The following is a 13,878-nucleotide window of genomic DNA, read 5'->3' as shown; positions in this document are numbered from 1 at the left end:
AAAAGGAAAGTATCATATGACTATGACATATATTCTATAAATATGCTATTATATGCACTTTTAATTGTTTAATGTATTTGATTTTAGACCTTGGCCAAATACATGCTTTTCTTAATCTGTGTTTACACCAACGCATTAACCAATCAGAAGCGAGTTCAGAGGTAGCATTTGCCGGATGGCCGAAGACCGCATAAGTTGACACAATTTTAACATTTTTACGCTTGATGCCTCAGTTTCAGGCATCTTGTTTCAAATGTACAGTTTATACCATGGTTTTTAAATGATTGCACTTTAAAAAATTCTTTGTGATGGAAAAAAAAAAAAAGTAAAATGGACTAATCTTAATAAAAATTTCAGATTAAATTTTAAAAAAATGCATACGCTAATAGAATAAATAGCTTTATAAATTATTTAAAGGAAAATTCTCAAGTTTATTAATGGTAATAAACCTTAATAATCAACCAAAAATGATATATGGTTGATAATTTTTACAGAATAATCTAAAGGAATAGATTGTTCCACGAAAATAGTGATGGATTTTGAAATCTCAGATTATGAATTTTAAAAATATATCTACATCAATTTAAGGTTGCTCTTGTTGCCTAGTGGATAAAACGTTGGCTTCTTGAGTTAAAGATTTTGGATTCAAGCATCACCAGAGTAGTGTTGTAATGAAATTGGTATTTTTTAAAAAAATATTTTCAGAAAATATTAGGGCTAGTTTCACAGTAGCCCAGATGCTTTTTTAGTTTCCTGAAGGTGAAGTGTGAAAACGATGCTTACCTGCAAGGTATCGTAGCGCGGAGGTAAAAGATTCGGTAAGTAAATTTACAAAGATAAGTAAAAGATAAGATTCAGCTTTTAGTAGGGGCTTGTATTGCAGGTTCAGGCCTTGCTTTTTCCTACCTTTGATGATGGTACGAATATACTTTTTTTTTTATCCTACCATGAATTTTTTTTGTGGGGGGGGGGGCACAAGAAACTTGCATATACAGTCAAAAGTCGTTAATTCGGACATCCATAATCCGGAATGATCTATAATCCGGACCTCAAAGCTAAAAACTTTCTGCGCATGCGCCGCGTTGGAACATGCGCACAGGCGTTTTACGCGTGTGCGTAAGACCTTGACTACTGCGCATATGCGTGTGCGCAAGTGCAGAATACGTTTTCGCCTGCGCGTTTTATGTATAACGGACGGTGTAAGCTCTAATTATCTATTTCAGTTAATGTTGCAGATTGCGTTGTTCCTTAATCTTGGAATTGGATCAGGCTTATTATTTTTTGCAGACTGTAAGAGCAATTTTATAAAAGTAAACTTGAAATTTCGATTATGTCAAATAGAATTTCTGATGCTGGAACTTCCAAAGGATCTACAAAACGAAAGTATGTTTCGATGTCCAACAAACAAAAAGTGGAATTGCTGCAAAAAATGGATAAAGACATGAAGAATGTGACAGAGAGGTTAGTGAAAATGAAAAAATTACGATTGACAAGTTAGTCGGTATTTTCGGCACAGCAATTAACGGGACTTGAACAGCGGAACTTTGTAACTGAACAAGAAATTGTGTCTTTTTATAGAATTAAAGAGAAAGTATTATCACATAAAATGAAGCAACTTAAACAACTTTCATTGAGAGAAATGTTTAATAAAGTAAACAAATAAATATTAAGCTTTATTTATTTTTTTTTTTTGTAAATTTTGATATCCTTTATATCATTATTGTTCTTTATTTCATAAATTACGGTTTCATATTTTTAATTTTAGAATTTCTGCATGCCATCTTACGAGATTTAAACTGATGATCTATATCCGGAAAAATCGATAATCCGGAATCGCCAAAGTCCCGACGAGTCCGGATTAACGACTTTTGACTGTATTTTTCATTTTATTCATCATTCATACAAACCTAATTTTTGCTCGGCATTGTGTGCATTATCCTTCTTTTGACAACGAGCCTTTGGTATAATTTATAAGATCTGATTCCATTTCGGCTGACACGAGACTAGCAAAAGTGATACTAGTATTAGTATAAAGTTGCTGTTTCATCTAATTAAAAAATTTAGTGAGTTCTGAATTTTAAACGAGTGGTGATGAGTAAACCATTTGTTTAAAGAAATTAAGAAAACTATAATCCAGAAAAGAAGCTCGCTAGTATGTAGCTGATTTCATGTAATATTTCTATGCATTTTAATGGCTTCATGTTTGTTTTTCTTAACATGCATGACCACATTTCGACAGGTTTAATCTTGATAATTGTTCATTAATTTAAAAAAACTTTTGCATGAGCATTAACAAATTTGCTAACTGTGGAATTCAATATTTAACACAGAAAAAGAAGTACAGTACAAAGTGTTTAATCCGGACTCGTCAGGACTTCGGAGATTCCGGATTAGGGGTTTTTCCGGATTATAGATCATCAATTTAAATCTGGTAAGATGGCATGCAGAAATTATAAAATTAAAAATGTGAAACCATAATTTATGAAATAAAGAGCAATTATGATCTAAAGGGTATCAAAATTTAGAAAAAAAAGCTTAATATTTATTTGTTTACTTTATTAAGCATTTCTTTCAATGTGAGTTGTTTAAGTTGCTTCGTTTTATGTGCTAATACTTTCTCTTTAATTCTATAAACAGACATAATTTCTTGTTCAGTTACAAAGTTCTGCTGTTCAAGTCCTGTAATTGCTGTGCCGAGAATACCGACTAACTTGTTAATCGAAATTTTTTCATCTTCACTAACCTCTCTGTCACTTTCTTCATGCCTTTATCCGTTTTTTGCAGCAATTCCACTTTTTGTTTGATGGACATCGAAACATGCTTTTGCTTTGTAGATCCTTTGGCAGCTCCAGAATCGGAAACTCTTTTTGACATGATCGAATGTTCAAGCTTGCTTTTTATAAAATTGCTCTAACAGTCTGCAAAAAATAATAAGCTGGATCCAATTAGAAGATTAAGGAACAATGCAATCTGCAACATTAACTGAAATAGATAATTAGATAAATTTAGCCTAGCTTATACTGTCTGTTATACATTAAACGGGCATGTGTAAACGTGTTATGCACATGTGTAAACGCATATTGCATTTACATATGCCCAGGAAGCTTGTAGCTTTGAGGTCCGGATTATAGATCATTCCGGTTTATGGACGTCCGTATTAAAGGCTTTGTACTGTATTACATAAAATGCAGTTACTTCAGTGAGTTTTAGATAAAAGTGACCTCATGAAATAAACCTTTAGATAGTGGCTGTTCATTAATATATGAATGACTAATTGAAGTAATTACTGTTACATTTAAGGTAAAAAATATGTACATAAGGCAGAAACTATAAAATATTTTTTTAAAAAATTGATATTGTTTATTAACTTAAAAATAACTCCTTTTTTAAGTGTGATATTTAATTTAGTAGTGCTGTAAATCCTACATATATTTAAAAAAATATACATTTTTATTGCATTATTTAAACCAATTAAAAGATGTTCATACATCATAAAACATTTATGGTATTCTACTACATGAAAAATTTACTCTCCAAAATAGAATCATACAATTAGGATTTTTTAATTATCATTCAACAAAATTCATAAATAAATTAAATTAGATATAAACAACAATCCTTTTCTGGGATGTCCTATTCCTACAGTCCAATCGATTCTTTTCTAGGATATTTTGACAAAAATTAGTTTTCTGCTTTTGAATAAATAGTTCAATGAGCGCTAGAAATTCATCAAATTGATGAGGTGTCATACAAAAGTAATTAAAAGAAATTTCGTTGTGTTCAAGCACATTTCTTCAATTAAATTACTTGCATCTCCTTACTGCAGTCATCTCTCACATATTAATAAAAACCTCTGCATTCTGCTTCTCTTACACAAAGCAAGATGTAAAATAAGTTTTAATCGAACAGAAATTAAATCCATTTTAATTAAAAATTATAATCGTAAAAAGTCAAAATACCACACAAAAATTTCACGTTTTCCCCAAAGTTTCCAATATGAAACTGCCATCTAGTGCGAGCATATGACAACTTTTAAGCAAAAGTTGCCGACCTGGTGTAAACTGGCTTACACGGAAAGTGCTTTTTTTACACTTTGCCGCTTGATGCCCCAACGGAGAAGTGTGAACGCAGCTTTACTAACTTAAATCTTTATTTTCAGTAATATATCAACATATCTAGTTTATAATTATGAACGCTTTTCACATCATTATAATTAAAAATTATTCTCTTTATCATGTATTCATACTTCAGTACAGAACCCTCTTTTTTTCGGGGGGGGGGCTTCATTTTACTATTATCTGAAAGATTTGTAAAAGAGAAAACATCATATGACTATGATGTTCATATGGTATGCACTTTTGATTGTTTTATGTATTTGATTTTAATACCATTTTAGATCTTGGCCAAAAGTAACACTAAAGGGTTAACAAAAGATTATTTTAAGAACCGTCTGAAACAGTGGGAGCATGTTCCACCTGTTGTAACTGGTTGGTTCCTTTGTTCAGATGACTCCTGTTTCCTTCTGAATGAACTACAACTCTCTTTGGATGCCTTGCTTGGAGATGGAAAATTTTGTCGTATTTTAAATTCCTATGATAAAGGTACTGGTTATATATATATATATATATGTTTATATATGTATGTATATTTTAGCTCTTAGTAAACCTGATATTTGTATATTGCCTTTATTTACTGCATTTAATTTTTTTTTCAATTCATATTAAAGATTCTAATAAATTTATAGAAGTAATGATTTTTTTAAATAAAATTCATTGTATTTATGTTATGTATACCCTGGAAATAATAGAACACTAGAAATATTGAAGTTTTCAGTTCAAACTGAAAGCTGCCTAATGGCTTCAAAAATGAAGGGGAATTAAATTCATTTTCAATTCTTTATCTAATTATTAATTTACAAACGCTATCTAGGCGTAGGTTAAGATAATTGTAAGATAATATTTATAGAAATAAAAATGTTTTAAAATTAAAAAATTGCAGACCTGTTTATGCAGTTTCTAATTCTTCAAAGTACAATTTAATATTAGAAGGATATATTTCTTTATTTGTAGTATTATTTTTTAAAATTCTCTTATGTATTGGTTGGGGGTAATTGCACTTACTGACAAAATTCCCACAATAAGAAAACTGGCTTATTAAAAGCACTTTTCTTTCAGCTTTGAAATGTCATTTATTAATGTAACCTCTGTTTATTTGATGTTTTGAATTGGTTTATTACTGTTGTTGAGCTTATGAAATATGTTTTGTTTACATTACTCTATTATATTTTCTCATGAATAATATATGACTCCAGTAGTTTTCAGCATCTTTGATTATTAGCAAGACAATTTAAAATGTTAATCATTTAAATTTTAAATGTTAAGTTAGTTAACATTATTATTTTCAAGGGTATGTTAATATTACAAATGATTCATCATATTTTGAAATACTCTGCTTTCCAAGTTATGGATTGCTTGTGGTTTAGCTAATAATGTAACACAATAAAATAGCTTAAATTTTTTTATTTGCACATTCAAATTTTCTTGTGACACATCATGTAGCCAACATGAGTTCTATTTCCAAAACTGTGAATTTACAGCTGGATGCATTTTATGTTTTTAAATGCTCAAAGTTTTTATCCTTTATTAATATGTAATATGCATTTTGAAAACCGTGCACTACAGATATATTGAGGGACTAAAGCATTCTGCAATGGTATTGACAATTCAAAGACTGGTCACGTGTAAAGGCATGATCCTCAAACAGTTGAGCATTTCTAAGGATAAAGTAGAGAAAGTTGGAGATGAATTAGTGTGTTGCCCCCCCCAAAAAAAATAGGCACAAACTTGGTATTCAACAACCAATAATTTGGATGATATTACAATAGTGATTGCATTATATCAAGTGAAATGAATTTAGTAATTCTATGCAAGAAGACAGTATTGCTACCCATCTCTTAACATTTTGTGACTAAGTAATGTTTAACCTTTTAACTGTCATGCCCGAAATAATCTTGGGCACAGCACTGGTATTCCAAAATGTCACGCCCGAAAATTACTCGGGCTAATTTTTTTTTTGAGTGCATCGTATTGTTATACCCGAATATATATCGTGAGAAGTTTATTTCGGCTTCAGTTCAACAGATGGCAGCATTTTACTGAAGGTTTCAAAGAATAGAGGTTAAAGTTCAAAGTGTGTGGCATTTTTTGGATTTTTTTGACTGCGAGGCAAACATTTCATTTTTGAAATAAAAAAAATTGATAATTTATGCACCCAAACCATCAAAATAACTTGACAGTTAAAAGGTTAATTTGTGCGAAATTTTGAACCTTCACAATAACTCAACATAAGGTATAGAAAATTGTCATGCTATCATTGAAGAGAAATAGAACTCAACAACGCTAAAAATTTTTTTGTGCCAGTTCATTTATGTATGTATGAGCCCTTCAATGCTTTAAGAAATATCTGATGGGTGTACTATATCTTGATATGTGTCAGTTGTTGTTATTTCTTCAAAGAAATGGTGATCCAGCAAATTTTATATACCAGCAAGAATCTCATTGACACTGTGAGGTATATTGCAACCCATATGATGAGCTTTTATGTGACTGGATTAGTTAGCATGAGAAAGATGACTTAGCTACCTGAGTTATAAGTTGCCTCATCACTGGATTGGTTCATATGGGAAGAAATGATTTAATGTTGTTCAGATGGCCTTCAAAGTCTCCTGTCCTAAGGCATAGTGATTTCTTTCATCTGGGGATTTATTAAAAACAGTATTCCTGTGCCCATATTGTCAGCTACATTAGAAAAGCACCAGTTGTTTTAATAACTATCAGTGAGAAATAGTACAGTGTGTGTGGCTAAGATTGGAGTACCATTTGGGCATGCATTGTATAATGAGAGATGAAACTGAATATTTATAGTATTATGACTAAAATTTATATTTCATCTCATATAGTGCTCATTGTTGTAATGCTTTATAAAATGCCTCATTTTGAAACCTGATAAATCATTTCTAATGACTCTGTATAGTAATAGAACTCAATACCCACATATATGTAGGAAAGAGATCAAATTTCAAAATAATTTTTTTCCTATTGTGGTTCAGATTTTTTCTGAGGATCAACCTATCCTTTGAGAACTGAATCGCAATTGTTTATATTGGCTTTTTTTTAAAATCTTGTAAATTTTTGATCCATACCTGAATCATTACAGCTAGCCATTTCCCACAACTTTCAGTTCTTGAGAGTCTTCACTGATTAAAACTCCATCATCATCTTTAGTTATACTTGTATGAATATTTTATCTGATATTAAGGCCAGTTTGAAGTCTTTCCTTGACGGAATTTCTTTTGTTTTGACCATCTTATAGAAAACTATGTATTTTCTCTTGGTTTTTTAGTTGTTCTCCCAGTCTCTCTCACCTCTTTTTTTTTTTTTTTTTTTTTTTCAACCAGATAATTTTTGCTTCTGATCCATTTTATCTTCTATATAAATTATTATCAAAAGAAAAAATTGAAATAAAGTTTCTTTCTGAACAAAAATAAAATAGCAATTTGCAAACTAACTACTATTATCATATCTGCTCCCCTTTTTTTTACTAATTTTATCCAGAAATCAAGAGGGGGAAAATTGTGCAAGTTTTATTTCTAAAGAATATAATAAATGGAAAGTAGTCGTAGATGAACTACACAATAATATTTTTAAGAGGAATTTACTTTCCAGTAAGAATACATAGTAATAGTAACATTATAATATCTAATAAGATATCTTCATTTCTATTTCCCTTTAACTTGAATCTCATACATTCATATTTCTATCTGTGCTATTTATTACTCAAATCATCCATAAATAAATAGAGAATGTGAATGTGAAGCTGACTCAGTGCAATTATAGACTGAATGTGAGTTCATGTTTGCTTTGCTGTGATTCATCAGTTCTTGTATTAGGTTGGCATAATGTTTAACAGTTAGAAGAAAATGTTTCAGGGTGGTTTTTGAAAATAGTTTCATATTTGCTGTGGTTACCTTTGTTAGACAAAAACAATCATTATGTGAATGAACCCATTTTAAAGATTAGAGAAGCTCATTCTTTGAATGCTTTGAGGAAGGGAAAATTACGTGAATATTTTACAAATTTTCAGAACCTGTGTCTTAAACATGGGCAACACAATGCTTACTATATTTTAATTGACCAAGGAATTGTCAACACAGGCCCACACTCCACTTTTGTATTGCTACCACCACTGAACCGTTGGTATGGAGTTCTGAAATTCCAAACAAGAAATTTGTTTGTTACTTGCCACAGAGAGGAGCTATTACTCTACTTAAATAAGTCGCTTGTCATAAAAATTTACCACCCATTTTTTATATCTTTAAAGCACCTTCTTCATAATAGTGTCTGTGTGCTTAGGTTACTTCATACACATTACTGGCTGGTCCTCATCTTCTGGGTTCACCTGGATATTTACAATCCTTTCAATGTCAAAATAAGCCCCAAAACAGTACATACTGTATTCAAGGTGTATACAATTATATATACCACATGTAGTATGTTGGTTTTATGTATGTATAAAACTTAATTTTCCTTTTTATAAAAATTATTGCAGTTCCAAGCAGTGGATTTCAAGGGTTACAGATTTGTAAAGAAATGATTATGATTGGATAAATTTCTACCGTGAATATATTTATTCTAAACCAAAGAAATCTTAATTTTTACCATATATATATATTATTTAAATCTGCATTATAAATCTTCTGTTCAATGGTATGATCAAACGAAATACCTGCCAACAGTTTTGCTTAAAAGGATTTCAGAAGAATATTACAGAATTTTCATCATTTTATTAAAGCTCGTCATTAATTTTCCATACATTGAAACTTAGATTTGAAATTAAGAATTTTATTATGCTTTAAATAAATATAGTTTTTTTAAATATAAATCTAAATTTAATTAAATGAAAAGAATATTGTGCAAAAATATTTTAAGAACGTCTTTTGTAGTAACCAAATTTAATTTTAAAAAATTCTGTAAAAAGATTTTAATAATGTGTTCTTCAAACCGTTGTGAACTTTGAAGATACAACTTATGCATAAAGGGCATATAAAAATATATGTGTACCATTCTGAAATAAATGTAAATATGTTCTGATTGTAATGAAATTTATTTTTGTATGGTTGTAAAATTTTAAAAAATATGTTTTATTTTTCAGATGAACTTTTGAAGCATTACAAAGCTAAGAAATTGCTGTTTTGCTTAGCTGGTTGCAGTGCAAATAACAATGCTAAAGACTTAAAATCTTACTACTTATCTGAAAATGTTAGTAGTCTGGATTTTTTGATACGTTGCTACAAATCTAACTGGAGTAATGAGATAATTTAATGTTTATAACTTTAGCTGTTATTATTTAATTTTATAAGCTCGGCCTGAATGTGAACTAGACTTTTATGTTAATAGAGCTGTTCTTATTATGTTGTGCATTTAATAGATGGTAATGAATAAATGGTGATTAAGCATGTACCTTATATACAAATTTTATTGGTTTGTATTCACAGGCATAAAATTAAAAGAAGAGGCGTCTAGTGGGTTATGTCAGTGCTTGGCTATTCAGCAATATTTATTTTTGCTTCTTTGTTCTCTTAGCGGCTAATAATTGAATGCTGCTTTTATTTTTTTATGAGACCTATAAAAGACAAGACAAGAAACATTGTAATCTGCCTGAAACAATGTCATTTGAGTAGTGTTGCCCCTAATGCACTTATTAAGTTACAAATTTCAGTGGGATGAAGTAAATTTTTCATTGAAGAATTTCAACTTTTTAATTCGTGGTTTGAAAGTACATATGAATGATATAGTTCAAAAATAAAATAAATCCCTAACACACATCCTTAGTAAGATACAAAAAATAGTACCCTATAAATTTATGAGAACATGACGCATATATGAAATTTATGAGAGAGAAAATAACATATAAAATTTTAATGTTATGCATGAATGAGATCTGTGAACTACTATAGTATCCAAATATCCTATAATAGTTGAAAATTAGACAGCATTTGGTTTAGTTTTAATAGAAGACTCTTAATGTGTTCTGAAAGGGAAACGTAGTTTGTCTTCAGATTTTGCTTATTTCTAAGTGGAATTTTTGTTGTGATACAAGATAAATAAATGTGATCTGTAAAAAAAAAAAAAAAAAAAAAAAAAAAAAAAAATAACAGATTTCCATCCAAGTGTGACATATACTTGAAACTGTCACTTTATAAAAATGTTTTGACCCATATTAATTACTTATCTTGAAGTGAAATATTTGAATATTAGGGTCACCTGTAATGGGTAAATTTGTCAGCAGCAAGTAAAAGTGTACATCAAAAATAAAAATCAAATTCAAATTAGTAATGTGTTTGAAATATAAGACTTTCTCTTATTTATGGTAAATTTAATTTTTCATTTTAACTTATGAAAATATGCGCTGGGCGTGTCATGTTCATACATGTGTTCACTGTTGTTTAACCTTTTTCTTTGGAAGTGGAAGAAACTTTTTAATTTAGGAGATATTCTTTCAAAGGTTAATATAGGGTTAATGTATTGAGTTTGAAGATGATGTTTAAACAAGTTTGAATTTTGAAAACTCTTCAAGTTTATAATTAGTTTATTTTTGGGGGCTTTGATGTTTGAAAATTATGGTCATATTTAGGAGTTAAATTTTTGGAACAAACAGTAGAATACATTTCTTTAAAATGTATCTTCTGGATATTAGATACTAATGTGCCTTTTCACTTGACTCACATTTAATGTTCAGTCTCTTCCTACCAAACTCAGCACAGCATAAAGGTGCTTCCTGTTGTTGATTGCAGTATTTGTTATGCACAAATATATATGTATAAAATTATGAATGACAAGAAGCAGTCCATTAATTCAAAATGGTAAAAGTTAATACTATTGTAAAATGTGTGATGGATCCTTTATGCAATTCTCCACAAATCTTAGTCCACAATCTTAGGTAATCTTAGTTACTATCTCAGAAGCTCTTATAAACGAAACAACAATACAACCTCCAAAGTCATTAAATTATGTTATTAATGTATTAATGAAACATTATCCTGAATCAAAGAAGTCATTTCACTATTTCAGTTTTATATCCATCTTTTGTATATATTATGTATTGTCTGGCTATCTGTTATATTCAAAAACAGTAATTTTTTTTTTTTTTTAAATCTCCAGAAAGCCTGAAATCATGTCATTTTACAATTTATCAAAAACAGTAAATGTAACTTGAAATAACAGTATAATTTGGCTAACAGCTAGACAGTGACATATGGGGATTTTTTACTATTGTTAAATATCACTTCAATTGATGAAATAATTATCATGCAGTTAAAAATATGCAAACATTCCAATTTCAAAACATATTATGATCACAGCTCTTTAAATTTCTAAGGAAGTAGATTTAACAATGTTTATTTTTTCATTCAGACTCCAAAGACACCAGTTTATAAAAGATGTACAAAATGCTTTTGTAACAAAGGTAATGTTATTCTGCTTCTGTTTGAAAGATGTAAAGAAAAATATGCACATGTGCATGACATTTAGATTGTTTGTACTAACCAAGGTAAATGTTAAAACACAATAAACTACATTTTCAAAATTTTTAAAGTACATATGTAGGATATAAAAAATATATGTAAGTACTGACTTTAATTTTGTAGTAATCTTTTAACTCATTTTAATTTGGGCATTTTCCCTTTCTGTCTTAAAAATAGTAACTGCTTATAATAATTTTTTTCAAAATTAATTGCTGTCATATGAATTTTACATAAACCTCTGATGCAAATAAATTGCTTAAGCCCTCAGCCAATGATAATGTGATTTATTAATTAGCCAACAAAAGGTATCAAAATTGAAACTAAATTGTTCTAAATTCGGATTTTGTCTTGAACACATCACACTTGCTTTCTACTTCTCTTGCTAGATAGATGCTGTCATTCTGCTTCTCTTAAACACAACAGTATGTAAAATGTTCTTTTAAAAAAAGATGCTATGGCACCTATTTTATTTGTGTTGACTTAAAGAAAAATGTGTGTCAGTATAAATAAAAAGAAATATTTTAATCTAGCCGCATCTGTAATTTCTTCTAGTATGCTTGAACACATCTAAATTATTGCACTTAGATTTTAGTTAGCAGAGAAATTAATGCATGTTGTTGCTGCTGTGATTTACCTTTCTTTTCTGATAAGAACATCAGATCAAGTTCATGAATTTTGTCATGGCCAAGAGGGCAAGAATTGTACCTGCCATATTGAGTACCTTATAGGTTATCATGAGAATTTACCCAGCTTCAGCCCATATTGGAAAGGGAATCTTCAGGAGTGCAGATCCTAGGTTCTTCTTTATTTCTTTCCATTCCAGCAATATCTCCAAACTGTTTTTCCAGCTTGACAGTATTGCGAGGGACCCCATGATACAAACGTAATACATGTGTAAAACTAGAATAATGTGCCTTTTCTAGAATTTGAACACAGCCCAAGGCTATGGCTGCTCCCTTACCGCCATGCCGAACAGGACAGCATTTAATATATAAATAATTTAAGCTGCTTAACATGCAATAAATGCTTTTGCATAAGAGACACCTAGCATATATTTTCATGTTTCTCAGTTTGGTATGTTCTCTCTTGGGTTAAAGCTTTTGTTCATTTTGATTTTTAATTTATATAATATTTTTATTCTTTCACTATAGGTTAAAGATTGTTATGGTAGAGTATACAAGCTGAGCATCCAAGCATTTATGGTGATGCCAGCTTATGCTTTGGCCATAGTTTCATTGAATGAAGCAATGAAAACACTTATTCACAAGGCTAAAGATTCAATAAAAAAGTCTAAGCAGAATGATATTGATGACTTCAGTTCAGCTCTTAGTTCACTTTCTCTGAAACGAAAGCTAGCTCAGTGTTGCAAAACAATCAAGTTTGAGGAGAAACTTTCTGTTCCCAGCAAAACTGCCGAAAAACAAATTGTTGATGGCATCACCATTAATCCTTGCAGTTTCATTCTTCTTGCTGAGAGTGGAGAACAGAGTTTTAATCTTTGGGAAATACAGAAGATATTAGAGTGCAAATTGAATAAATTAGATACACATGATGGAAAAATTAATGTTAGCAATTTTATAGAACTTGAAAAAGACTTTAAAATGTGTCGAATATCTAGTGATTCTTGGTTAGTTAAACCTCCCTATGATATAAGTCTTGAAGCTATTTTTACTGGAATTTATGAATAAAAGTAGCTGTATGAAATATGACATTTTTATTCAAGGATTGTTATTTTATAGAACTATACATTTTATTTTTGAATATGTAATTAGCTTGTGTAAAAGAAATTTTAAAATATTTGCTTATAATTTTAATGCAAAAATTAAGGTTTATTCATGTGTAATTTTTAGAAGCAATTGCAAAGTTAATAAATAAAAATGAAATATAGACTGAATTATTAATATTTGTCTTAATTGTTTCATCATCTGTTTAGTTCAGCAAGAATTCTTAAAATGAGAAGTAAATTATTTTCAAATTGAATAAATGTTTTATTATAAACTTTTAAGCACATCTGAATGCATTTTAATGCAATTAGCTTGACACTTTATATATATATATATTTTTTTTTGTCTCGCATGTTTTTATAAAATAAATTAGTTTTATCTTGCTGTTATAAGTCTTTAATTGTGGAACAAAAATTTCTATATACATTAGAAGTGTATTAAAATATAGTATGTAAGATTTAATTGATTTATCCATAATCCTTTTTGTTGCCACCAAAAAGTTTTTGCCATCTAGGTGCTACTGTATGAGTATCATCTTGTAAATATTGACTTCAGAAACTATTTAATTAAAAA

At 29.6% G+C, this 13,878-nt stretch overlaps 1 protein-coding gene across 6 annotated transcripts in view; it reads left to right on the top strand.

Annotated features, from left to right (window-relative positions):
* Nucleotides 1-13,475, top strand: part of LOC118191479 (2',3'-cyclic-nucleotide 3'-phosphodiesterase-like) — a 61,989-nt gene extending 48,514 nt beyond the window's left edge. For all 6 annotated transcript variants that reach the window (XM_085826009.1, XM_035362278.2, XM_035362273.2 and 3 more), the window contains 3 exons: nt 4,397-4,601; nt 9,211-9,317; nt 12,733-13,475. In XM_085826009.1, coding sequence (XP_085682135.1) covers nt 4,397-4,601; nt 9,211-9,317; nt 12,733-13,269 — 849 coding nt within the window. In that variant the 3' untranslated portion in view covers nt 13,270-13,475. The remainder of the gene's footprint in view (nt 1-4,396; nt 4,602-9,210; nt 9,318-12,732) is intronic.
* Nucleotides 13,476-13,878: the final 403 nt, after the last annotated feature.

This window comes from Stegodyphus dumicola, chromosome 10 (genome assembly GCF_044657685.1).
Source record: "Stegodyphus dumicola isolate Sdum_Otavi_A_Nest chromosome 10, ASM4465768v1".
In the NCBI taxonomy this organism is placed as follows: Eukaryota; Metazoa; Arthropoda; class Arachnida; order Araneae; family Eresidae; genus Stegodyphus; species Stegodyphus dumicola.
The sequence above is the reverse complement of the archived record's forward strand: the minus strand, read 5'-3'. Positions and strand labels throughout refer to the sequence as shown.